Raw genomic sequence first — 27,758 nt, forward strand, 5'->3', positions numbered from 1 at the left:
CATCATTAAAGCTTAAAAAGGACTTCTTTTCATACGATAGCTATAACCTACTACTTAGTAATCATTTATTCGTGACAAAAAAAAGGTGAAAAAGTACGAAATACAAAAATAAATAATAATAAGTAATACAAAAAAAAACAATTTAATAAAAAAAACACAAAATACCAAAAAAACCTAAACGAGAAACTACCACTAGGCCATCTGGTCGTCTACTTAGGTAAGTAAAAGGTTAAGGTAAGGTAAGGTAAGTAATATCTCTCTGGAGAATTATTGCCGTGAAACCGAAGATATTTAGTATAGGTAAATTGGTACGTACGTACGACCACTTGTTTACCGTACCTATTGGAAATAACTACTACCTAATTAAATATGTATCTGTTTTAGTACCTACCTACCTATATTTCAGTTCTGGAAGGTGTCTTGAAAAACAAGCGAGATTTCGCCTGCTAAATGTCTCATCAAAAAAGATAGGTACGATTAGTGACTTTGCAGGTAGGTACTTTTGGTATTAAGAAATAATTAAGAACAAATAAACACGCACTTTTAATGAATCGATCAAAAAAAGCAGGAGTTCAAACAGATTAAACTGTTGACTTGACTCTGCGTGATTGAGATCACTACTCGTACGTTTGTTTGTGTGAATCATATCGGAACTGATGAACCGATCACCTGATCGTCTTGAGTCTATAATTAAACGTATTGTGGAGGTCAAAAGTTGTTTACAGAGTACTAAAATGTCGCTCTCTGAAACACAATCACAATAAGTACCTACCTATGTCACTTTGTACAAATACTTACCTTTATACATAGGTAGAGACCCCGTGAGAATTTCGAAGAATACCTTCCTATACTTGGTTTGGATAGGTATTTAACTAAATATATACAAAACAGCGTCAATTGGTGTTTTAAATATTGAAATTCCTCCATTAAACTATCTAATAAACATTTACATTTCTGTATTAAAATACACTAGTCTTAGTTTGTATTACAATAATATAGATAGATAAGTAAAATGTTTAAAATCCTTGAATGCACGAAATCTGGCAGCTTAAGTTTGTTTACATTTAGTGAAATACCTATCCAAACTAAGTATAGTGTTCCCAGCCTCTACCATCGTCAAGGAATATGTGTGACAGATTTGAAATCTCTAGCTCTTCTTGGGCCGTGCCCGGTTTTGTCGGTGCTGTGCCTTGTTTTAGAATAGGACGGACCCATCTCTCCCGGTGGGTGTCGTAAAAGGGGACTAAGAGATCTAAGTGAGAGTGTGCGGAGCGATCAGACGCGGTTGTTTTATATGCAACGTTGATGAACCCTAGTAGGTATATATCTAGTTTTGGGAATTCCCACGGGCTCCAACGTCCAACAAACATTTAACTGCCGGATTTATTAGTTTCCGCGAGCAAAGCCGCGGTATCTAAGTGAAATGCTAGTGCACCTACTAAGAGTCGAAAGACGGCTGATTCGTAGAGTTGAGTCTATGGTTAAGAAATAAGGATGTAAAATACTCGAAGACGCGAGAAATTAGTATTATTCCAAGCAATGCTTCCTTCTCGCTCCCCCAACACGTGACAACGTCGATATCGCACAGGACACGTGCGTTCGAAAGCACAAGCTGTCAAATTAACTATGCATAATACCCATCCTTTATTGGACGAGTTTCTTGTTTTGTTCCATGTCGTATAGAGATAATTTATTTATTGATTATTCCGTTGCTAATTGGCTTTTATATGACGCCAGCGCGGCTGGTCAGAGTCTCGGAAACTTGGTCTTTGCGTCTTTATAACCGGTGTTGTGACCCTAACGCCACCTAGTCGTCAAATAGATGAACTGCTACAACGAATACGACGTTTGTTGGTGATTGGTTAAATAACTATATGAGCCAATCGCAAGCAAACCTCAAACGGACCTCACGATACTAACGCCATCTAGCGATATTTCGCGTCTGTGAAAACCTTCGCTTGTGTAAACTTCTGTAATAAAAACATAATAAATACCGCTAATAAATGTACATCTAGGTATTTTTAGTCCATTTGTGTTCGAAATACCGAGAAACGTGTTACAATTTGACCGTTAATTCAAATCTTAAATTAAACGGAGTATAAGATAATTTGTATTCTGGACCTGGAAAATTGTAGAGTTCCCGCGAGTGCACGATAAACGAATTAATCGCCGTTGAAGTCGTGGACAACAGCTGGGTTTAGAATAACTAGGGTCACACAAATATTATACCAATATTTTTATATGATAGGGGGAAAATGGTCAAGCAGGTCATCTGATGGGAAGCAATCACCGCCTATGGAGCCCATAAAATGATTTACGGATGAGTTGCCGGCCCTTTGGGAAAAGAGTAGGTAGACTTAGGTTTTACTAGCCGAAGGGACTAAGCCCTTGCTTTTGCTTACTTGTTTTTAATTTTTCTACTTTTAGGTATATGTGATCGATGGGGGACTCTGAATATCGAAAATTAATATAGATCTTAAGTTAAAAAGTCAACGGTCAAAATATCGAAAGTAGCGTACCTACCTTGGTTAGTTCATAGGAGATGAGGGAGTGCAGTCAAAAAAAGTAGGCTTAGGTTAGGGTAGGTAGATTTAGATATATTATTCTAATCATCTTATGTGTTTTTGCATCTGCACTGGGCCCGCGTGGGAACTATGGCCCAAGCCCTCTTGTTCTGAGAGGAGGCCTGTGCCCAGCAGTGGGACGTATATAGGCTGGGATGATGATGATGTGTTTTTGCAGCTTTCATGGAACCAGACCACCTTGCCAAGCGGTTCAGGGCGAAGCGGTCGGCGGATCACTCACGGCGGAAGCGCGACGCACCTTACGTCATTTATCCGGAGATTCTCGTCATCGTCGACTACGACGGTTACAGGTAACTTGACCAACCTAACAGAAATAAAATTAACCTTCATAGAATCACTCGTTTCTGTTTGTCTGGCTGCTCATTTCCAATACTAATGATGTTTACTGAGGCATCACCGAATACTGAAGCTTTTAAACGAGGGCCAACCGATTGCGCCTTTCAACCTCAACAATGGCGAAATCATCGATAGTATATGCGAACGTAGCGCTCGGTTAAACAGTTAAACGTTATAACCAACCGTCCCGCAGTCCCGCATTTATTAGGACAACCTAAGGACAAGCCGCAATAATTTTGATCACGCTAGATTTAACATCGGTATACCTAGTGCCATATCCACGAACACGCGTGATTTTGCCAAAATTAGACATTAATGACATTGTAATTAGAACCACGGCACGCGCCATCTTAAACAACACAAGCTGAGATATGAGGTGCATAGGAGAATTTCGTGTCTGTATCGTTGTCCAGCGGAGGTGTAGCGGTATAGCACACGGCACGGAATGCCGAGGACCTGGGTTCGATTCCCAGCGCTGGTCTTATTTTTCTGGTTTTTCTGTGCATCTATATTTCAGTTTGTATTTTCGATAACAATGCTAGCGTTATGTTTATGTAGGTAACTTATGTTTGTGTTTAAAGACGCTAATAAAGTAACTATGAGAATCAACTTAAAAATAGAAATAAAAAAATTGGATCGACAATTAAATACTAAATTCTTGAAACAAAAATAAACGTGGTTTTCAACATATTTTTTTTCTAGTTAAGTTTTATGACAGTCAAATTTTGCACGATGAAGTCAAAATAATGTGTAAAATTGAATATCTTCTGTCTGTTATATTATCGAAGTTACGATAGTTAGAAGCACGATAGAAAAATCGCCAATTTCATAGGTAAGGGCCCAATATTAAAAAAAAAAAATAAAAATTAGGAAGTTAGTTAGGCAGTATCGAAGGTCTCTATAACAACAACTATGACCTCAGATTTTACGCATGACGTATCAAAACGAAATATATTGGCCAATTAAAAATGCGTTTTTAACCGCAACATGAGATTAAGCGGCCATTTTGAAGCCACCTGCAGATTCACTTTTTCCTTAATCCGGTCATTTGGGTTTCCCTTCACTGAACTGTGTATACCTATTATAATTTAATTCTGTAGAGTTATGTATTTTTAGTTATGAATCTGAGACTTTAAGCTAAAGCTAAATTAAGATAAGGCTTCCCGCTGACTCTTATATTATTTAATACGAGTGAGAGGAACGGTTCGATACGAACTTCGAGCCCCCCAGAGCTACTACGCGGTACAGCAGGGCTACTACGAAACTCGAAGTTCGTGTCGTGCGGTCCCTCTCGCTTTCGTATTAAATAGTATAAGTGTCAGAGGGACCGCACGACACGAACTTCGAGTTTCGTAGTAGCTCTGCAGTCACCTGCATTAGTATCTGCCACAGCGGAGCATGCCAAAATGACTGACACGTCCTACTTGGCCCTTGAAATAGAGTCGTATCCAGTGGCGTTGCTACCGGAGCGCTAGACAGGGCAGTGCCCCGGGGCCCCCAAGCTCAGGGGGCCCCGCGGACTCTGACTTACAAACTATAAATGACAAATCTGGAGTACGTCGAATTTGGAACACGACGAATACGGAACAAACTATTTTTCACTTCTCATGCTCGTAAAGTTCGTGTTTATGCGGGGTCTAGGCGTCATAAAATGACTTTTTATGCTCTAGTGCATAAAGTAAAATCTTCCTCTGAGACCAGGGTAGGTAATCAGGTGTCAGCCACAAACAAAAATAAATAAATAAAACTAAAAATGTATAATTATATTAACAATTGTTTCCACTGTTGCTATTTAATTTTCTCTCAATCGAAGTGAAAAGCAGGGTATAAAACTCGAGCATTAAACACATTTTCCCCTCGACGAGTCTATCCATCCTCGCCGTACCTGCTCGGGTGGCTATATGAACGCCTTGGGTAAAATGGCTCGTTTTATGCTCTTGTTGTACAATCTACTATTATATGTATAATTTAGTTGAGTTGGTATCAAGGTATAGGAGAGTATATAAGAGGTATTATACGAACTTCCAATTTCGATTATTAAGGTTTCCTTTTTTACATAATTTGATTTCTATACCTACCTGTTGAAAACACGAACTCGAAAACCAACTAGGGAAAAGATCGGTTTTTAGAGAATCGATCTTTTTGACTTCCATTTTTTTGTGCATCGTTTTTTCAGGGCTCGGTTAGAGAATCGTTCTTTTCTGGAAAGAATCGAAATCCTTACTTACAGCGCGACCTAGCCCTTCAATAGCTAAGCTACGCCTCTTAGGTACCTGCTCGCCTAGCAGATATACAAGACACTTTTAAGGTCTACCATAACTCATCAAAGGGTCTACCTATAATGTGTTCCAGATTACACAATGGTGACAACGTACAAATCAAGCGATATTTCGTGTCCTTCTGGAATGGAGTAGATCTTCGATACAAGCTGCTGAAAGGACCAAGGATAAGGATCTCCATCGCCGGTATCATCATATCCAGGGTAAGTGAATCTTGCACGATCAGCGTCAGATAGCTAGGCAAGTTTAACTTGGTTGGCAAGGACCATTACCTATAAAATTCCTTACCTTAAACTTTTCACATGCAATTAAGGACCTTAGCCATGGCTTGATTATCATCAGCCTATAACAGTCCACTGCTGGACTCCTCCAATGAGCGCCATTGCGCCCTGTCCTCGGCTCGACGCATCCAGCTTCGACCAGCCTTTCTTGGATCCCATCTGGCCGGAGGGAGGCGGTTAGCACCCCCCTTGGCACCCCTTAAACCTCCTAAGTTGCATGATCGAGATTAAGCACACAGGTCACGCACATGTAAGGTTTAAAATATGTATGTATTTTTTTCACATAAAACAAATATATTTCTTCATTCCCTAACTTAGCACTCATTAATGCAATTAATTATGTATTTTAAATATAGGTATTTCAATTTCATAAAACTACTTTATTTTTTTTAAGTCATTAATTTAAAATTGACCATCTCGTCAGTCTCTATGCATAGTTCTTCTAACAAACTCTTCTTGGACTTTGGATACCCCTCCAATACAGCCTCTATTATGTCTGTGGAGATTCTTTTACGTTGCCTGTGAAAAAAGTAAAGGCAATACTGTGAAAGAAAACAATTATTTTTCATTATTTTTAGGAGACAGTGGTAAATTTCTTAATGAAGAAATAGGCTAGCGTCTTAAAAATGGCTAATTAGTCCATCAGTAAGATTATAAGAAAATATTGAACGTATTTTTAGGGTTCCGGAGCCATAATGGCCGTATGTCACAGGCATTTTACTCGAAAACTACAAGATGTATATCAATGAAATTTGGAGTACAGATGTCTTGTCAAAGCCGCTATTTAGTTTTGTAGTTAAATTACAAAAATAAATATTTATAAGGGGGAACCTCCATACACGTAACAGAAATAGAAAAAAAAATTTTTTAACTTGCATCAACGTGTTTCTCTTTTGAAAATATAGTAAGGTTTCTCCAAAACTTTTTTGATTAAGTGAAGATTTCCGGAAATAATCGCTCCCAAAGTAGCAAAAATTGTGTCCCGTCCCCCCCTCTATCTTGTAAACCGTTTGTCCAAAAAATATGCAAAAAATATGGAAAGGTAACGTTTAATAAATACTTTCAACAAAGATTGGTTTCAACATGATCGGATATACCGTTTTTAAGTTAATGCCGAAAAACTGCGCTTCTCAACAAAAGGACGTAAGTGCCGTGAAGATACGCTCTTTTTCTGATAATAGATTTTAGACTGTAGTACTTAAGTGTTTTAATTGTGTTGTTATAACGCACATAATATTACTTGATTTTTTTTCGTAATGGCTACGGAACCCTATCTTGGCGTGTCCGACACGCTCTTGGCCGGTTTTTTTCTTTTGTCAATTAAACAAAAATTTATGAAGATATAGCCAGTTAAAGATTCACGTGACGTCCCTCTGTGCGATACCTTTCCGTCACGGGCTTCCCACAAATTTTTGACACACATCATCTTTGTAATTTTTTGTTTGATTGACAAAAAAAAATGTTCCCAATATTTTATGACACCTAATCTAACTGACGGACCAAATAAAATAATATTTTTTTACGCTTGAGACTTTTTTTTTATCTAGTATTTTAACGAGGCTTTAGTACACCAAATGAAACTTGAAACTTGAAACTACCCAACTTTCCTGCAAACTGTAGGGGGAGGGAGAATTATCCAGCCCTGACAATGTTGCCAGTGCAATAATAAAAAATTTCTTTAACTGCTATTCCATCCAAGGCCAATGATTTTACAATGAGGCAATAAATTCATCATCTTTATTATGTTGTTTTAGATCACAAACGAGATAAAAACAGCATTTTACTCTATTCTGGGTTGTAAAAAGCTTTCTTAAAAACGTGATGTTATTAAAATATACATACTTAATTTCAAGAGAAACAATTAAAATAATGTTTACTTAGAACCCTTATTTTTATAGCAAGTTAATTAAGACATTAACATATTGATCGCCTTTAAGTAGTAATTAAATATCTATTCTAAACCATATTATTAAATTTAATGTTAATATTTATTTTATGTTGTTCCGCGAAATTCTTGCAAAACTTGAGCTTCCTTATTTTTTTCTCAGAAACTGTGGCCCAATGGCAATATGAATATTTAATATTTAACCTAAGAGCATAATTATCCCAGTTATCCTTTATTATACTTAATGTGTTTAGTTGAATCAGGATTATTTAAATCATAATAAGTTTAGTTTGTGAGTGAAAAGACAATTAAGCTTGTCACGTAATTGTCATTTAGCGAATCACTTCACTTCCCATAATTTAACTGGTTCAAAATGGTTGGAATTCAATACAATTTTTATACCAGAAGCTTGACAGCCCTAAGGAGCACTAGCTCAACTGAAGTGTTCAACTAACTTTACTTTGATAATAACTGCGGTGTGACAGAACTATGATGTCTTCAATCTGATACTTCTATACCCGAGTTCTATTGTACCTCTGTAACTTTGTCACTCTTACTGATTTAACGATTTCATTGTCATTTACATTATCTACATTAAATAGGAAACCTTTGAAATTTCAATCTTTTAGGTCCAAGGGTCTCCTGTTCATGAATCAGTCAGTTCATTTTTTATTAAGTATATTAAAAAGATAACAAGTAGGTATGTCTAAAATCTATAAGATAAGTTGTGTACCTGTATTCCTTCAACAATTTACCATGCTCGTTCATAATAATTTTCTTCTCCTCAGCACTTATTACATTAGAGGATGTGCTCAACACTTTTAATTTTGTCTCAAATGCCTCCATCCGTTTTTTGAGCTCCTCTATCTGTGCCTTGGCAGATTCTGTTGTAGGAGCGGACAAAACCGTTTTAAGGTTCATGTCGGCAGCTTTTAAGGCATTTGTTTTTTCTAATAATTCTTCAGAGAGAGACTTGAATTGTGCATCGTAATCTGAAAAAGAAGAATATTTAATGCAGTGTAATTTGGATAATATTATAATGTTACATCTATTTACAATGTAGCTTAACTATGTAATAGAATGGATGAACGTATTTCTGCTGCATAAAGAAACAGATTAACTAGGAACCAAAATATTTTTTTATTGGCCTCAGCCAACGACTTGTTGTGAACAGAGTGCTATGTCTATGTTATATTTGCATAGATAACATGTACTTACCCTCTGTGTCGCCTTCTTCTTCAACATTTTCAAGTTGTACAGCAGCGTATACTTTCTGTTTGCCGTATAATTTACAACGAATCTTGCCATTTTCACTCAAATAATCCAATGCCTTTTGAACTGCGGATTTCGAGAAAGCGCCGCGGAGATTCACTGTTACGTCAGCACACGAGTAAGGACGATTAGTGTCAACTAAATATTTTAAAACAGCCTCGTTGGCCATAGTTGAATATTTAAAATAAGTAGGTAATAACAATACAAACATAAAACGAAAGTTTTTCAAGTCAAGCAAGACCCACTCACTCAGTCAGTTCACAAAATGCCGCGAAATCCGCGAATTAAATTTGACGTTTATTTTTTTATCGTCATTTTATCTAAAGGTAAAGGCTTAATGTGCAATGCACATTAAGCCAGAGGGGCTACTACGAAATTTTAAAATCGAAGTTCGTATCTTCGTATCGCACTGCCCCTCTCACTCTCGTTTTAAATAAAGTAAGCGTCAGCGGGACGGCAAAACACGAAGCCCTGCTGATCTTATTCAGTTCTAAACCCTTAGATGCATATGGTACCAAAAATGATACTACTTATAGGTTTTATATTTTCTCAAAAAAAAATCTATCTAATCGTTTTAATTGGTTTTATTAAAACCTTATTCTGTTATGTAACCAGAATACAATTTTAACTACAATTTTCATGGAGTATCAATAATGATACCATAGCGTTAAAAAACAAAATGAAAATTTAAACTTTTGCCCTGATTTTCTTAAATATTTTCTTCATTATCAAAAGGATGCTTTCTAACAATTTTTCATATTTTTGACAGAAAATATTAAATCATGAAGGCGCAGCTAAGGGTTAACAAAAACTATATACTAGTATGTAGGTACCAAAATTGAGCCTTCTTTGTACCTTTAGAGGTCCCTTAGATATGTAATGTCAAATGTCCCTTTGATATGTATGGTATTATTATTTTTGCTTATTGTATTGGTACGTATTATTCTTATTTTGTTTGTATATTTGTATATAGGAGGCGTATTTTTATGTTAGGATTCTTTTATAGATTTGTGTATTATATTATTTAAAGCAATGTATTGTAGCTTCCACTATCTATTTTAATTTTTAAACTCACTTTTTTGTCTGTCCCTGACTGAATGCTCCTCTCATCCACTCAGAGTTTGACTGGTGAGACCCCTTAAAGGGATAAGTTCGCCTTTGTACATATATTTCATTGTTTGTCATCTGTGTTTGTTTACTTATTTTGTACAATAAAGAGATTACATACATACATAATGTAAGTGCAATAATTCACAAAGACATCAAGTAGATATAAGTTAGTTCTTATATCTACTACAAAAATTATCACGAGCGCGATCTCTGTATTGCATTAGCTATTCTGTGGCTCATTAGACATTAGTTAATTAAAACTTAGATCTACGCTACTGTTTACAGAAAACAGCTATACTCCGTTCAATTTAAGATTTGAATTAACGGTCAAATTGTAACACACGTTTCTCGGTATTTCGAACACAAATGAACTAAAAATACCTACATGCACATTTATTTGCGGTATTTATTATGTTTTTAGTATAGAAGTTAACATAATTTTAAATAGTTTCGTTGTTTCATTTAAAAACGTGTGCAAATTTTACCGTTAAGTTTCAAATGTTAAAATAAATGGCGTATAGTTTACAGAAATGTCAAAAAAATCGTCTTTTCACAGCAACTGCTCATTTGATTTAGCTCAAATTTGACGTTTAGAGTCTATTCGAAAAAGGAAAATTGGAAAGACATTACAAAGACTATTGTAATAGTACTTAATACCTACTTAGCGCAAAGAACATTTCACATTATTTTCAGGGCCGTGACGCCACACCGTACTTAGAAAGAAATAGAGTTGGCCGCGACGCCATTGACTCAGCAGCTGCGCTCACTGACATGGGCAAGTATTTGTTCAGAGAGCGCCGGCTACCCGTCTACGATATCGCTGTTGCTATCACCAAGTAAGTACAATTCGGACTCTACTTTTATCCATCCACGATAGTGTTAAATACTCAAAGTTGGTAGTACTCCTGAACTGTCAACTGTATTGATTTGACATTATCTGTGGTCTGGTTAAAAGTTAATCCAAATTAAAAAGAGTTTTAGAAATTAAAAATAAAGTTTTAAAAAGTGTAAATAATTTTCACCTTATCTTAATTTATCAAATTTGACGATAAATTAGTTAAATAGAATAATAAGATGCCAGATTGATTTCTGCATTAATGTAATTTTCAATATTTTTCTACTCTCAAGGATGTCAGGTGAGTAAATCTTTCTTTTGAAATTTTGATTTGGCGCCATTATTATAACTTTAAATTTGAAAACTTCCTAGTTATATTTACTAGTTAGAATAAAGTTAAATTGACTAGTTGAATGAAGACAAGCCCAACCATTTTACCTACAGATACGACATGTGCCGCCGACGCAAGGGTGGTCGCTGTACAAAAGGCACCGCTGGTAAATTGTTTATAAACAGGTCTTTTTAAGGATTTTGCGATTGGTAACGAAGGCGCGGCATTAACAGCTTGCGAGTGAAATTAAACGCTTTAATATAATTTATAATTAAGAGGTAAAGGATTTGGTAATGGCGCTGAATGTAAGACCACGTTAGATTAACATTAAGAGTTCTAGGTACGACCAGACGACATTTTGATGTTTATAAAAGATTTATTGAGTTTTGTTTTCGTGCCCTTTCAGACTAGACATGTGCAGAAGGCAATACGCGAATGATGCGTGCAATAGAGGGACAGCAGGTAGCGTGGCAAAAACCTAAAAGATCCTCCCAAAAGCACGCCTGGTTCATTTAGTCCCTCACCTCTTTGTACACGTCACTTTGATCCATGTCACTTTGACCCACCTTACGCCACTCAGACCTACCTCAATCCGAGTCATGAGCACCTTGTGAATAATATCTGTCTCTTCCGCAGCAGTCCATTCTTCTAGAAACTTGTAACGAGTATCTACCTATTCAATTTGTTATTATGTATATTTTGTTTTATAGATCATGCGACTGTTCTGTAAGTAGTTTAGTTTCATAATGCATTTGTTTAATATTTTCTTCTCTCACTATCATCGTAATTCTGTTTCGTATGATTATTTTGTATTAAAAAGCCGTAAATAAAGCTGTTCCTACATACAGCTGTTTTTATTAACCGAATTCTTCAACATTTTGCTACTGAATGTGTGACATAATAGCATGAGATTAAAAACCGGACCATAAACTATTCAAGTTAACTTGAACTTTAGTATTGTCTGAACTAGTGTTGACAGTAGTGTGCCAATTAACTCCGACTGATGACATAAAACAGGTCGAATACTATACTTATTTGACTTAAAAGCGACTATTTCGCCAAATAATCGGGAATCGCAATAAGATTGCCTTCATAATTAAAAGCTATAAATCTTTTGACCAAATCGCGAACTGCAACTGATCTCTGACATTTGACACCGCGACATTTTAAAGTTCACAGGAATACTTGTATCATCTGCAATTACTATGGGAGTTGCGTAAAGATGGGGGACCAGTAGGGCCCCTACCTTCCTTAAATGCCATGAGGTCATTATGTAACTACTTACGACTTGTTGGCGACTTATGTCTGCAAAGAATTATTTTAATGCGCGCCCGCGGGACCTATACGATTTTTAGGAAACTATCCTAAGATGTCTTTCTCTGGGTCTTAAACTATCCATCTAAGTTTTATCACGATCGATTGAGAACTGAGCGTGAAAGCGGAACATACCTACTCACTTTGGCATTATAATTATAAAAATGTGCGTACCAAAGGACATTACGCGTACCTTAATAGGTATTAACTGAACAATCGCTGCAAAATTAATTATATTATATCATATTCCATACATACAATATTCCAATATTTTAACTAAAATTACGCGAAATCAATGCGTAAGTAAAGTCTCGAATAAACTGGCCCTATACTAAGAAGGGCTAAGTTAATTCGAACTTCGTATCTTGCCGTCCCGCTGATGCTAAATATTATTGAATACGAGGCAGAAAGGGACGGTACGATACGAACTTCGATTTTTCGAATTTCGTAGTAGCCCCCTGCATACGTAGGTAGTCGAAATTGTGCACGTGTACAATTCGGACATTTAAATGGCGGGATCTCAAAAGACAAAACCTACGAAGAAAAAAAAATCGTTTTTACAACAAAGAAGTCGGGACGTTGTGACAAAATATTGAGACTTGAATGGTACAACGTTGTATTTTTTGGTTTGAACGCTATGTGCTTGTATAATATAATTTATAATCTAAATCGGCTTGAGCTTTTGCATGCCCTAACACTAACTTCGTTTGGCACTTTATTTTTAAGTATTTTAGTGTACATACATACATAAGTAAATTAAATATTATTATTTATTCTACTGTTTCTCTGTTAAAATTGTAAGTAAGTATACTATGATATAACTATATTGAACTTGGCTAAAGGTCTCACCGCATTTGAAATCATCGTAATAGGTTTATATTAATTGCGTAAGTTGTTTTAAATAAAATATCACTCTTAAAACCATCCCGTTTTCCCAATTCATCTAATACAAATCCAATAAAAAAAAAATATTTGTTGTTCCCACAATTTATTATTTAATTTTGACTTTCTAGTCAACATAATATGACTGCAAGCTCCAATTTCACAACGTACAAAAAATACTACAGTTATTCCGAAATGGCAATAGTGGTTCAACACACTACAGTAAAATATTCGGTGCTGCCGCTTCATGTCTGACTGTAAATCACGTTGTGAAATTGGCGCTAAAAAGCATAAAATACTACTAAGTTTTGTCTCTAGGGTTCGCGTATGTCGGTGGCGCTTGCGTGGTGAACAAGCGATTGGAGAAGGTCAACTCTGTGGCCATTATTGAGGACACCGGTGGCTTTTCTGGAATTATCGTCGCCGCCCATGAAGTTGGACATTTGTACGTATAGCCAAATGTGTGCATAAGTACTCGACGAGCGAGAGTGAAACTAAAGTTATGGTCGAAAAATTGTATTGTTTTCCGCTAAATAATCAATGGACATTAATAACAAGCATTACAAGCAGAAAAAACTTTACTGCACGGTTTTTAATCCCTTAACTTGTATTTAAACTCAAAGAAAAAAACATAATAAAAAAATACTAAAAGTTTCTCAAGGGGGGGCTACTACGAAGTTCGTATCGTACCGTCCCTCTCACTCCCGTATTAAATAATAAAAGAGTTAGCGGGATGGCAAGGTACGAAGTTCGAATTTTGTACTTCGTAGTTTAAGGCCCTTCAGGTCTACTACGAAACTCGAAACTCGAAGTTCGTGTCGTGCGATCCCTCTGACACTTATACTATTTAATACGAGAGCGAGAGGGACGGTACGATACGAACTTCGAGTTTCGTAGTATGCTGGTTTAGAACCTTTCACTTACTGGCTCGTCTTGACTGACGCACAATGGCATATCATAGGTATGGCATCGTTTTTGAATAGCTGAAATGTACAGATAAAAAAAATGTTAACAGACTAGGAGCAGTACACGATGGCAGCCCGCCGCCGTCCTATCTTGGCGGCCCAGGCGCTGAGAAATGTCGGTGGGAAGACGGTTTTATTATGTCGGACCTTAGACACACGGAAAAAGGGTTCCGCTGGTCGCCATGCAGCGTGCAAAGTTTCCATCACTTCCTGAAGTAAGTTTTTTTTACCTTAATTAAGGTTTAATAACAAAAGAGTAGAAAACGGATGGTATGTATGACACACGGGCGCTACACACTGGAATTACGAATATTGACTCATAAAGTTGTTTCGACTTCGAGCTTCCAATACTGTCGTTCGCAATCCCTTATCATATGACATATGTTCTATTACTCTTTAGTGGCAATCTATGACTTCCTAAATTACGCGCTTATAACTTTACCGCCATCTGGTATAGAAAGGCAAAACCAGAGGCTTTATTGTCTAACGCACTTGGATTCACAATCATTTCACCACTTCTTTCTCACACACAGTGTAAGACGAGGATAGAAAGAAACAGTGAATGCGATTGCGAGCGTACCCAATTGACGCTGTAACACTAGTAAAGCCCACACGGGTTCCATCATGTAAGACTTGCAACCTAGAAAAAAACTTAGAAGTTTTAGTACCAAATTCTTGTAGTTTAACTGAGGACGGTCTCAGACATCTTAGAATATTTACTTGAAGAAAGTTCTGTACGTTGAATTTGTTATAACTACAAACCAACCAATAACATATAATTCCAGCGGCGACACAGCGACATGTTTGTACAACTCGCCACACGAAGACGACTCCTTGCCGAGGGTGCTCCCTGGCCGCCTGTTGACGTTAGACGCACAGTGCCGCAAGGATCGAGGCACAAGGTAACCTAAGTGGAAGTTAAGTAGCGCCATCTAGTAGCAACAACGTGAAAGTTATTTCATGTTCAGGAAAACATGCGACAGATGTCTAACTCAATACTTAAGCAAGCTGAATCTAGGGCCTAGTAGATTTATTTATATTTAGTACCTAACTTTTATGTTTGTAACTTTAAAACTGCATTCTTGCTACAATGTTGAAAAGCGAAAGTTTGTTTGTGCGTTTGTTACTATTTTACGTTCTCCTACGGGGATTCAATAAAATCCCATAATATTGATTCAACTGCGTTAAGGGCGAGTATTAAATATTTTGTCAATTTATCAGTTCAATTAAATTATTTAATTTATTTCAGCGCATGCTTCAAAGACGAGCGAGTGTGCGCGCAACTGTTTTGTTTCGACGCAGCGAGCGGCTACTGCGTCGCGTATCGGCCGGCGGCCGAGGGCTCGCCGTGTGGGGATGGACAGGTAACTTATTAACTTTATCTCGGCCTATATAGGTACGTCATGTCACTGCAGGACGCAGGTCTGCTTGTCTGCCTGCTTTTCAAAAACGCCACTATTGCCAAAATAATAAATAAATACTTAAACACACAAGTCGGCGGGGCACATTGTTCGCAGGGCTGATGGCCGATGGGGTCAGAAGGTTGCACTGCGTAATAACTCATCTGCGACTTCATCCTGCGAATCGTTAGGTACTTGGCAAAACGTTGTCTGTAAAACGAAAATCTGCTAATCGTTTGTCAGCAAAACATTAGGTATCTTAGTAACTAGTGACCCTAGTACCGCCTAGTACCGGATACAACTGTTACAACTACAGATGTGCAAGTGGAAATTTTTCAAAAAGTTGAAGTTCTCGGAAATTTCTGGAAATTTTCACAAGAAATATAGAAAATTTAAATTTAAGAAACGGAAAGTTGATTGTGAGAAGTTATCGAAATTTTCATATATGGAAAATTACGCAATTTTAGAAAGTTTCCTTTGGCACATCACTAGTTACAACAACCGGGAAACTAGCGCATGGTGACGTCACTTCTGTCACCCACTGATCGACATAATTACGGCTATCAAAATTTCTAAATATTACCGTTACTTCCCCATTTTTACCTATAAAGATTTCGTTTTATTCCAGTACTGCATAAACGGTAGATGTATAACGGAACACGAGAACATCATACCGGATTACTCGCAACATACGCCGAGCTACGTACGTCCAGAGACGAGCCCGTTCTACGGTAACATTACCAGGTCGGTTTCGCCCTTATATATTACCAATAGTAATTAATTATTAATAACAGAAATTAATATAACTTTAGAATATGAGGAAACTTGAGAAATCATTTGATTATTAATTAATTACAAGAGTTAAATATGGCTTCTGACTTTATCACTATGACAAATAACGACACTTTTACGAACATTTAATAATTTTAATTTTAAGTTAACTTTTTAAAGATACTCACAAAACTGACACAAAAAATGAGAACCGCAACACACTCTCATTGAAGTCAGTATGTGTACAGTCCACACTAAATACATACTAATATGAATTATTTTACAATAGTTACGAAGCAACGACACCTATCGTACCTAGTACATCGACGCCATACAAACAGTATTACTCGAGTTACAAGACCACCAACTCAATATATACAACGCCATCTATAACAACAGAGAGCCCATACAAATACTACTTTTATACAACAAGAAAACCGACTGAGTATACAGAAAAAACATCGACTAGCATCAGCACCTACCCACCATCTTTAAATAAATACTCTATATCAACGACCAGAAGTCCATACGACTTCCACGACTTCTTCTCAAGAACCACCAAAGAAGTTGAAAAAAGTGAACCGAAACGAGGTTTCTATAGCAAAGATGACTTCCAAAACTTCTTCGGAAGGTCCACCACTAAGAACCCCTACCCAGAGAAAGGAGTGCGGACAAGTTACAAGTTTGGGACACATTACTCACAAGCTAAATCAAGTGATAACTCCATAAGGCCTGATGCCAATGTCCAACGAGTTCAAATAGAACCAGCGAGATTGCTGTTCTCTTACCAAAGGAATCTGACGAGTGGAGAGATTGTACGACAGTAGTGCCAAAATAACACTTGGTAAGGATACGACTCAGTCATCATCTGGCAGCATTGGAGTCACTCTTCCGTCATGGTGTTTCTGTTACATGGTCTGATCATTGTGTCTTCTTACATACTCTCCTCATACATTTCGAATCGAACCACAAAATTGCAATCTGTTCCTTTGTTTTAATACAGCTGTAATCTTATTTTGATTAAAGATTGATTGCAGTTGTAATTAAATGCGACAAATTGTAATTTTTATATGATCGTGTACATAATCACACATTGGACGCCACATAACATTTTGTGAATGCATACCTACTTACATGTTTGTACATAACTTCTTGATCAAAATATTGAACTTTTTTTCATCTTTCCGACATTATTTTGTGCCTGCAATACCGTAGTGAATATTCTTAATTGTCTATATACGTGAGATTTCTATGTTAAGTAAATACTACTTCCGTATTGAAAATGTAAATATGTATATACGTATAAAAACATCATTTTCAGAAGGAACTATGACTCTACTACCGATAATATGAATAGTATCGTAAGGTCCGTTTGACGTTGTAATCTTGCTTGAGATTGGATCATTTAGTTAAAAAACGCATCCCAAACTTGACACAAATGTCAAACGAATCTCACGAGATCTTGAGGTCCGTTTGACGTTACAATATTGCTTGAGATTGACTTATAGTTATCCCAAACGTGACACTTTACTAACGCCAGGTAGCTTGTGACAAAAACCCTTAATTGACATACTTAATTTGCTCTTAGATTGTAAATTGTAATTTTCTATTTGATTAAAGTGTAAATAGTAGCTTAGACAACTGTAAATATATAACCCATAAGTTAAAGTTTTTTATAAGTAGCCTAATTTCGTTGTTACATTACAATTATAATTAATTACAATTTGTTTTTAAAATTTTTAGGAGTCTTTTTATACCTATTATGATAATCTGATCATTTCAGTTTAATAAATATAAAATTATGAGTCAACGAGTTTAAAAGCTGAAGTACGACTATATTAGCCTTTTTTATACGGGGGAAAACGAGCAGGCGGGTCACCTGATTGAAAGCTATCACCGCCGCCTATGGACATCCAAAACATAGGCTGGGTTGATGCGTTGCCGGCCCATAAAAGCTCAGCTTAGCTCGAAATTGTATCAATTTTATTCTATTAACACATGTCTTATGTTTCAGCAGCCGCCATTAACGAATCGAGCGGGTCGAACAATGAAGACTGCCTAGCTGGAATGCCAGAGACTATTATAGACTATAACCAGGTCCACGACCTACGTAGCCTACCATAATAGTCCGTTTCCAGCCTCTAAGCTACATTACAGATTGTGAAACGTACGCATATCCCGTAGAATTGAATATTACTTGTGGTAATCATTTAATTAATCCCTGTAATCCTATAAATAAATGCAAGCAGATCAGCCTCTTTGCTCGCGTTTATTTAACTTTTAATTACGGATGGTAATAATTGTTATATAATATTCAGCGGGTAATTACGGGATGGCGTCGCGCGTTGTGTGTTAAATGTGTCTGAAGACAAAACTTTTGTGTGTGTCGGACACAGTTCTGTGTGTGATATTACATTGTGATTGTGTTATTAATAATAATGAAGTCTATAAGTACACTAGATTATAGTTTTGTAAAAACTGAAAGAGCGAAGATTTTTTTAAATCTGAAATAGGTCGGTTTTTGGATCATTGTAGAAATACTCCTTAGACTACTTTTAAAATGGTTGTTAAAAATAGCCTCTTTTAAGGTTACGTAAAAGAAACTGCCACGAAGTGCCTTTTATACAATTATTTTTAAGATTGATATTGAAATAAGTTTTATATGTATATGACTTTTTGAAAACGTCTACAGAGCGACTGGTTCGCGGCCTTTGTAGTAAACTCCAATTTTTTGGAGCGACATATAAACAAATGTTCCAAAATGTAAGTACATCACTAAACACGAAATTAAGTTTTCTAATTTTAAGCCTTTTCTTATAATTCACATTATTTATGGCACCTAGTACTTTAAAAACGAAAGTTACCAATAGAATAAAATTTCAAAATGTTTGTCTACGTCTAAAATCACAACACTTGCCGTGAACGATACATCACTACCTATTTATTACGTCCAAACTATTTATGTTATGTATACTTAATTTTTATTTTAGTTTCTGCCCAAATTGTTTAAATATTAAGAAAAAAATAGAAAATAATGAAATTTACATGTGCTGTTTCATTTGATTGCCACCTACCTCTATTGCCAACTAAAAATTGCCATGTTTTTGCAAGAGTTCTATAACCTTATCGTATCGTAATACTATTTTGATTAACCTCTTCACCGCGACAAAACAAACTAAGTGACATGCTCTGTAGGCCACAGAAAAACCAGCAACAAATCGTCACTACTTTAAAGAAAACTCTTACCTATTTTTCTGAGTGAACTTTATGAACATTACATCAAGGTTCAATTTTGTTGACATATTGATTTTAGATACGAGATTTTTTCAAAGCAGTGACGAAATGAACTTGATTTTTAATTCCATTGCAGAAGGATTAATTTCGAGTTGAATGTTGGTCATTTATAGATGAACGTGGCGTCTAAGCATTCCATTGGCTGTCACGACTAGATGACTGGGGCAAACGCCTCCGGGCTTATTAATTACTGAAGCAAGATCTGTTGATCTTTCGAACGCGGAAGGTAAAAAAACCCTGCATTGTAGCCTCAAGCCTGCATTGTTGTCTCAAATAATATCAATAAAGCTGAATAAGATAAAAATAGAAAAAGAGCCTAAAATTTTGCACTAATCAGCAGGTCTACTACGAAACTGGAAGTTCGTATCGTGCGGCCCCTCTGACACTTATACTATTTAATACGAGAGCGAGAGGGACGGTACGATACGAACTTCGAGTTTCGAATTTCGTATTAGCCCTGCAGTACCAAACCAAGCATATGAAAGGTTAAGTGTGGCTTTTTCTTACATTTTCTAATAATTGATTAAAAAAAATCAGTCCCAACACCGTTTATTTGCCACATTTGATAATATAAAAAATATCATGCTTCTTCACGGTTACCTAGAAATAAAGTTATAAATAAAATACAACTAATATTGTGCAACGTGTACAATAAATGCGTAAAATGAACAGTGTGCGCTGGCCTTTAAATAATCTTAAGTTTTCACCCAACACCTAACGTATTTAAAGTACAAACTTTTTATAAGGGGAAGGCTTTAAAATAGGCTCAAATTTCCAAATTACATTTTTGTAACTTATTGCTATCGCATTTATTATTATTAAATTAAAAATACCTTATGGTAAAAACCGATTACGTCATATATAAAAAAAAACCTGTAATAAAGGCCAGCGCTTTTAAAGTAGTATTTCAATGTATATTGGACTTAAGAAAGTACTATTTTACAAGATTTCAACAATATGTCCCAATTATGCTATTCTACAACTATACAATTAAATCGAAGTAATAAATAATATTAAATATTATGCTTCGTTCATATTAAAATAATGTTTTTTTTTGTTCTGAATCCGAGTTGAAATTATTCAACGATACTTAAAGAAATCAATTACTTACCTACTCGAAAAAAGCAAGACCTTACACATGACATTAGTATCAGTATTTTGACTTCCCTCACAAAAGTTGTTCAACAATTTAATATTATTTATCACTCAAATGTAATGCTTAACCCGATTTGATGGGCACCGGGCTAGCGGTGACGTTTTTGGCGAGCAATCTGACCAGCATACCCACTGAGAGCACGAACACTATGCCGGCTGGCATGAATTTACGGCTGTTGTAGAATCTAGAAAAAAAAAAGATTTTTATGAACCATACTCTGCCTGCAAAATACTAGTAGCTTAATAGCTATGTCCATGGGACCAGAAAGAACACTCTATCAGGTGGAGCGACGACATCGCGAGCGTTGCGGGTAGTTGCAAACTGTCGTTCAATGTGGCGTTTCAAGATCCTAGGCCTAAGGCCTACTTAATATGGCCCACAGACGCTCAATGGCGTATTTAGGGTTATTTTTCAGGGAGGCGCGGCCTGGATTTTTGTGTGAAGATATCAAGATAGATAGAAGTATTATAGAATTTCGAATCGGTAGCCCAACATCCTGGCGTGTGCACTAGATGATACTGGGGTGGGCACGGGGCACCCAGCCCACCCCCTACATACGCCTAAAACGTGGTTCACACGGCATTGTCTACTATACGTTTTTTGCAGAAAGGAATAAATATTGGCACAAACGGTCACGAACGTTAATTTGGGACCCACTTAAGACCGAATATCTGTCATTTTGTAAGACAATTCAAAGGATTTTTTGATGAAATGGGTCTCAAATTAACTCTCATGACCATACATTGTACATAGAACCATTCGCATGTCGTTCGTTTTTTGCAGTACAAACGTTCGGTACAAAGGTTCGACGTATACTGCAAAAAACGTGCAGCACAATACCGTGTTAACTCGGCGTGAGACGCTATGAAAAATTCTGTGATCAAACTGCACCGTTCGATCGGTTCGGATTTTTTACGCCACACACGCTACAGTTTATCGAAGTGATCTTAATTTCAGTTCCGATGGCGGATCCGTTCCGGTTTATCTATTGTAATTTTGATACTGTTCCGTTCGATGGTAGTTTTAAAAAATCGTACCAGATTGTAGTTTTCTCACACACGCGATACGATAAACGGTACCGGCCGAACGGTGCACTCTGTAGGGCTACGTCTGTCGTACCGTCCCGCTAACGTTAATTTTATTTCATACGAGTGAGAAAGACGATACGATACGAACTTCGAGTTTCGAACTCTGGCTAATGATGATATAGTAGTCATACAAATAAAGACAACGTACCTGTAACCCATAAGGCCTCCTAAAGCCGTCGTTGTTCCGAGCATCAGTCCGTAGTTAGTGGGGTCTCTGCTGATTTGGTATGCGCCAAAACCTACAATACAAAACTATGGTTAAAAATATATTCTTTAGCCCCTGATTGATCAAAAGGGTAGAAGATTAGGGTATTATTTTAATTAAAACCCTGACTGAATGCTAGGGACATTTTTTTTTAGTTGAGATATGAATTTAGGCACACATGAAAAAAACTCTTCTCTTTTCTTTTAATTTACCCGATTTCACGTCTCGTTTTCACTGTTTCTAATTATTTAAAAACAACTTATCTATAAGTACCACTAAAGATCGTCAAAGCCTAGCTACTTTTATGACTTCTGAATTTTTACGAATCCATAAGCACATTGGTGAAGGAGAATGGGGTGTGTGTTCGTGATCTTTGCACACACCTGAGAAGCCCGCGATCGCGACAAAACTTCTCACGCTGTGAGGAAACCTGTATTCAACAATGAGATGCATATGCTGCATAAAATCTTACCTAAGATGGAGCCGAAGATAATACCTGCTCCAAGAGATGGCACTGATCCTGAAAAATATAACAAAATATTTCATTGTTGCTAATTAAGTTTTTTATTTTTTATATAATTTATATGTTTTTTTATAAAATCTTATTATCCATTACTACCATTATTTTTGAGACCCCTCACCTCTTGAAAGACTTATATTAATATAAAAATCCCCCCTCTTTAATGACTAATGAGTAGTTATGAGTGACGTAATTTATATTATAGATGACCCTTTATTATGGACAAGTTTATCAGAGTGCTTTCGCACTAAACTCGATTCAAATCCGTTAAACTATGGTCCTGAATAGTAATATAACTATTAGTACGGTAGTTTGCGTACTAGATCCGATTTCGGTCATCCTATTTCACCAGTCAGTTTTACGATTACGACTACCCTGGACCGTATTTTCACGGATTCGGATTGGTGTAGTCCAGGGATGGGGAAATAGATTTAGAGATGGGCCATACACAATAATTACAACATATCCGCGGGCCAGGGAGCATTTAGCGAAAAAATATATATATTCTAATCATAAGTAACAACCAAAATAAATCATGTAGGCATCTTTAATAAATGTATTGTTTTGATGTGCTGGGTTGGTGTGAAAGATGAAATTTTGACTGTTCATTAATTAAAGCGTCGAAATTAGGCTCCAAGTTACTTGAAGTACCTAGCTCGTAAAACACACTCAGAGATGAGGAGATGAATTTAGATGACGGGTTTTGATCGCGGGCCGGATTAAATCTTGTCGCGGGCCAGACTTGGCCCGCGGGCCGCTATTTCCCCATCCCTGGTGTAGCCTGTAGTGGCGAAACCGCTTAACCCTTAATAAGGCCCTATTTATTGGAGCATACTACCACAGAATCAAAAGCAGCTATCGAACAGGTACATACCTGACAAAGAGTATTTTTAAATATAGTCGTATTTTCAATAGTTACAATCGAAATTGTGCCGTCCGTATTATGAAATTAATAAGGTTCAGTTTCTAACTCAATGCAAGTGGTCGCTAAATCGCCTCTCTCTACCTTATTAAGGGCTATATAATATTCAGAACCGTTGGTATACCTTTTATCACTGATGTTTGGTAAAATAAAGCAATCCGGTGGGAATTGCTACGACATCACGTCACTGGTGTATACTATCCATATCCATACTAATATTATAAATGCGAAAGTGTGGGGTGTTTGTATCACACAAACATACAAACACACGACGTCTTTCACGTCGAAACGGAGCGACGGATCTATGTGATTTTTGGCATAGATATAGATAGTTTATGGGCCAGAGAGTGACATAGGCTTCTTTTATCTCGAAAAAACCGGCCAAGAGCGTGTCCGACACGCCCGAAATAGGGTTCCGTAGCCATTACGAAAAAAATAAGCAATATTTTTCGAAGGATTCCGTATTTTGTATACGGAATATTCCAAGTTTATTTACTCTTAAACTACTAATAATTCTCAAGAAAAACTTTTTACGTTTACATTACATATTCAAACAATAGGTAATATTCAGACACATTTACAGCAGTAAAAAGGTGTGATTAGTCGTAAAGGTTACCTTAGCGAATAAACAACCAGTTAACATCACTTCAATCACTGTTTGTCAGTTTTGCTCAACAAATTGTTATAATAATCTCATATTTATATTACTGTGTATTATAAAAATGAAAAAGCGAACTATTTTAATTTTATTATCTATTAAAATATTACTTTGTTTTCTCACAAATGTGATGGAAAACATTGTATGTTTTACGGATTGTGTAGGAATTAGGAAGGTGGTCGAAACACTGCAATTAAAATATCAACCAAAACTGAATTTATCCCAAAATATGATCATGAGTGATTGATTACTAGACCTAATATACCTGAACCACAGAATAAGTAATAGTATCTACTACCGTACAGAAGGGACTCTCTCGAACAAAAGTCAAATTTAGGTATAAATCGTTACCTACTCTTACGACTTGCACGCGAAATTGAAACTCATCAGGTTACACGAGCGTTCATATTCCGTTGGGCACCGTTGAGTCGAAACCGGTTTGGCGGCAAGAGCACAGGGTTCCCACTCGCCGATGAATAAAGATAACAATGGGTATTAATATGAATTCAATAAACTACCTTTAATAAACAAGTAAATATTCCTTAACATACCTATTTACCTATTTACCTACACCAGATTTCTGTATTGGCGAAACCATGTCTTAATATTATTTCTGACCAAACAATTACAGAATTTTATCAGTAGATAACTACAAATATACGAAAATATTACCAGGCAGGGACTTAGGAAATTAGAGAAGTAAAGAGAACGACCTTTCAACATCTTTCGGAATGTTGAAAAATTATATTTCCGATTCCTTTTTCTTTTTAATTATACATCCGTAAACACAACAGTATGACTCAGACGGATTATATCGTTTCGAAGTCATTGTTGCAAAATAAAATAAGTAGGTAACTACACAAATCACGTGCGAAGCGTAAGTACAGCGTGCGAGCCGAGGAGCGGCAACTAACTGCCGCGCGCCTAATGATTAGTGCGGAGCGGAGTGTCAAACCCCTGCCTGAACTCTAGATTTTGATCAATGAAAGTGGTTTTAAACTAACCTAGACTTCAGTAGGTGGTTGGGTTAGTCTGACTGAACATGTCAGTAAATATTTTCCAGAATTTTTTGATTTTGTATTACAAATGTTTCCAAGTTCAAAGAGCACCAAATCAAATTTCTAATCAAAAATTCTGATAAAAATCTTTATCAATCTTACTTTCAATTCAATTAAATTCATTTATTCAGACAACAAGATCAACAATTTTAGTTAGTATTCTTACTATAAATATTTGGCTACAGACAATGTGTTTTTAATTAAGTGTTGCATCATTGGGCACTCACTCCTTACAGTTATTGTCTTCAGGAGGCTGTTGGTGCCGCCACATATTCTGGATCACAGGACCATGTATTATCTTATTCTGTATACTTCAATTTAATCTATTCCGCGTGTTTTAGTTTAGTGTCGTGTAATTATTAAATAGAAAATATGATTATTAACATAAATTTATCAATCTTTATTAGGGAGTTTAGTACTCAAGGTGCTAAAATATTCAAGATTAAATTTTAAATATATTTTAGACATGAACAGCTCATTCAATAGGTATAGGACAGGATTATGAATGGATGATGCTTAACACATTCAGCGCCAAGAACCCGCTAGGGGAGTTCTCTGTTCGAAGGCAGTTTTCGCTACAAAGCGGAAAAACGCTGCTACACGCTACGAGCGTAAAAACGTTGCTACGCGCTACGAGCGTAGCGCCGTAGCGCATGTGGCCGCGAATGTGTTAATGAACTAAAAGATGACACAATTATGATGATGATGCTTGTTCACAAAATATTGTTTTTTAATTGTATCACATTAATAGCAACACTGATTAAAGTAACTGTGTTAAGGCCCTAATACCAAACATAGGCAGTGTGGCCCCAGTTTTAATAATAAATGAGTGGAGACCATTCCAGTGTGAGCTAACACCTTAGTAATAAAGCAAAGATTGGCATAACATTATTTTGATTAAGATAACAATGGCAAATCAAAACTTGAGTAGTCATTGTGTGATAGCCACATATTTAATTAACACAGTGCACAATCACAATGACTTTATAAGTATGATATAATACTAGATGCCTGGAGTATTCTGGAACTTTAAAGTTTTTGCACAGAAAATCAGGTCTTAACCCTTTGAAACAGTCCTGGATTTTTCAGTAGGCCATATAGGCCGCGGCCTAGGAACGGCAGCATCCTAGGGGCAGCAGAGTTCAGAGGATGCTCACTCGATTTCAGAGGATAAAGTCCAACAAGTACATGGGGCAGCGGAAATATAAAGTGGCCCACACTCCTAAAAAATATAAATCTGGCACTGCTTTGAAACATGTTACTGATTTATTATATACCTACTTGGCAGCACAAAATTTGGTCCTCTCTTCATACAAAATTACCTATTCTGCACACATTTGAGGCCCAGATTTTTCACCACTCAGTATTATCTATCAAATTTTGACTGATGCCATAATTGTGGCAAATGCCTACTTTTTACAATTAGGAAAACATACAAATATCAATATAGCATTACATGACAGACTATAAAAGTATGTATAAAATTATTACCTATGCTGAAAATAAAATTTATTCATATGTTTTTGAAAATAAGCTTTTCCGCCCAATTAAATTCATCACTCCTTTTATTTGTCAATAATTTTGCTATGATTCAAAAATTTCAACTTGGCTAAAATAATCTTAAGAAAATAAACATTCTTTGAATAGTTCTGTGCCTAGTGATAAAAAAGGTAATTAAATTTTATATTAAAATAATACTATAGTACCTATACTCATACTGTAGTCTAACCATTTGCAAAATACCAATAAGGATTTTCTTGTGAATACAAGCAACTAATTTATTTTAAATCAATGTTAGAAAAATAGTAAGTAAGTAAGTTGTTGTTGTTAAGATGACAATAATATTGAACAGCAAAATTGTCTGTACATTTTGAACTTCTGATAGATTAAAGCACAGACTAATAAGAGATCGTTGTTGTCGTTTCTTTAAAAAAATATGGCTCTGTCCATTAGAGGACAATTTTGCCAGTGTCTAGTAGTTTTTGTTTTGCCGTTGTACGGTAAAAAAATTCTAGAAAACGAAATATGAGCGGTGATGGTGGATGAACGATGACAGCGCCGAATGGTAATAAGAGATAAGAAAATGAAGAATATATAAAAAGTTTAATCCATACCTGCTTTTGCGTAACCCATAATACCGCCAGCAGCAACCGTCGCGGCGTATGCAAATCCAAAGAAATCAACACCCATGTTTTTTAATTTAATGAAAAACTGACTCAGTAGTTCTGGTTTTTAGTTTGATTTATTATCTTATCAATATTGAACTGAGCAGATACGAATACGATACGATACAAAGACCAATATTTCAAAATTGACAAATGAAATGAATGGAGGACATCATTTAGAGATAAACTACGTCTTTCATTGGTCTTTCACGATATTTTGATGCCTAAAAAAGACTACTGTCAGTCAGTCTATCTGTCACTGTCAGACAGATATCATTTCGGTCGTGCTATTTGAGCCACTGATAAACACGCGCTAACACGAAATCCTTCAGAAGAATGGAGATCTTCTTTTAGTTTTCTTACAGTTTGACGTGACGACGTCATTTTGCTGATCTAGATATAAACTTTATCACAAAGCAATAAGTTTTATACGTTTTTGGATGTGA

The 27,758-nt window shown here is 36.2% G+C and overlaps 3 protein-coding genes across 9 annotated transcripts in view; 1 reads left to right on the plus strand and 2 right to left on the minus strand.

The window, feature by feature from the left end:
- The window catches only part of sona (sol narae metalloprotease), a 233,509-nt gene extending 214,219 nt beyond the window's left edge, over positions 1-19,290 (plus strand). For 2 of the 6 annotated variants that reach the window (XM_074106888.1, XM_074106891.1), the window contains exons 7-17: positions 2,743-2,875; positions 5,274-5,403; positions 10,442-10,584; positions 11,321-11,376; positions 13,429-13,555; positions 14,126-14,290; positions 14,861-14,977; positions 15,325-15,439; positions 16,104-16,219; positions 16,536-17,090; positions 18,261-19,290. In XM_074106888.1, the coding sequence (XP_073962989.1) occupies positions 2,743-2,875; positions 5,274-5,403; positions 10,442-10,584; positions 11,321-11,376; positions 13,429-13,555; positions 14,126-14,290; positions 14,861-14,977; positions 15,325-15,439; positions 16,104-16,219; positions 16,536-17,073 (1,640 nt within the window). In that variant the 3' untranslated portion in view covers positions 17,074-17,090; positions 18,261-19,290. Of the gene's footprint in view, positions 1-2,742; positions 2,876-5,273; positions 5,404-10,441; positions 10,585-11,027; positions 11,081-11,320; positions 11,377-13,428; positions 13,556-14,125; positions 14,291-14,860; positions 14,978-15,324; positions 15,440-16,103; positions 16,220-16,535; positions 17,091-18,260 lie in introns of all 6 variants that reach the window. The other 4 variants (XM_074106892.1, XM_074106889.1, XM_074106893.1 and 1 more) reach the window with 4 other exon arrangements.
- LOC141441994 (homologous-pairing protein 2 homolog) lies at positions 5,420-17,529 on the minus strand. Of its 2 annotated transcripts, XM_074106897.1 has the most exons (5): positions 17,035-17,529; positions 14,035-14,093; positions 8,585-8,737; positions 8,100-8,358; positions 5,420-6,000 (listed from the first exon to the last, which is right to left on the minus strand). In XM_074106897.1, coding segments are annotated over exons 2-5 (543 nt in total). In that variant the 5' UTR covers positions 14,036-14,093; positions 17,035-17,529; the 3' UTR covers positions 5,420-5,870. The 2 variants fall into 2 exon arrangements, with proteins under 2 accessions (XP_073962998.1, XP_073962997.1); XM_074106896.1 differs by lacking the exons at positions 14,035-14,093; positions 17,035-17,529 and having other exon boundaries at positions 8,585-8,964.
- A 783-nt stretch (positions 19,291-20,073) lies between the features above and the next one.
- Positions 20,074-27,542, minus strand: LOC141441996 (transmembrane protein 14 homolog). The gene is made up of 4 exons (XM_074106900.1): positions 27,262-27,542; positions 22,462-22,509; positions 21,933-22,023; positions 20,074-20,880 (listed from the first exon to the last, which is right to left on the minus strand). Exons 1-4 carry the CDS (start codon positions 27,335-27,337, stop codon positions 20,760-20,762), a joined length of 336 nt encoding a protein of 111 aa, XP_073963001.1. The 5' UTR covers positions 27,338-27,542; the 3' UTR covers positions 20,074-20,759.
- Between the last annotated feature and the right edge of the window lie 216 nt (positions 27,543-27,758).

Source organism: Choristoneura fumiferana, chromosome 24 (genome assembly GCF_025370935.1).
Source record: "Choristoneura fumiferana chromosome 24, NRCan_CFum_1, whole genome shotgun sequence".
Classification (NCBI taxonomy): Eukaryota; Metazoa; Arthropoda; class Insecta; order Lepidoptera; family Tortricidae; genus Choristoneura; species Choristoneura fumiferana.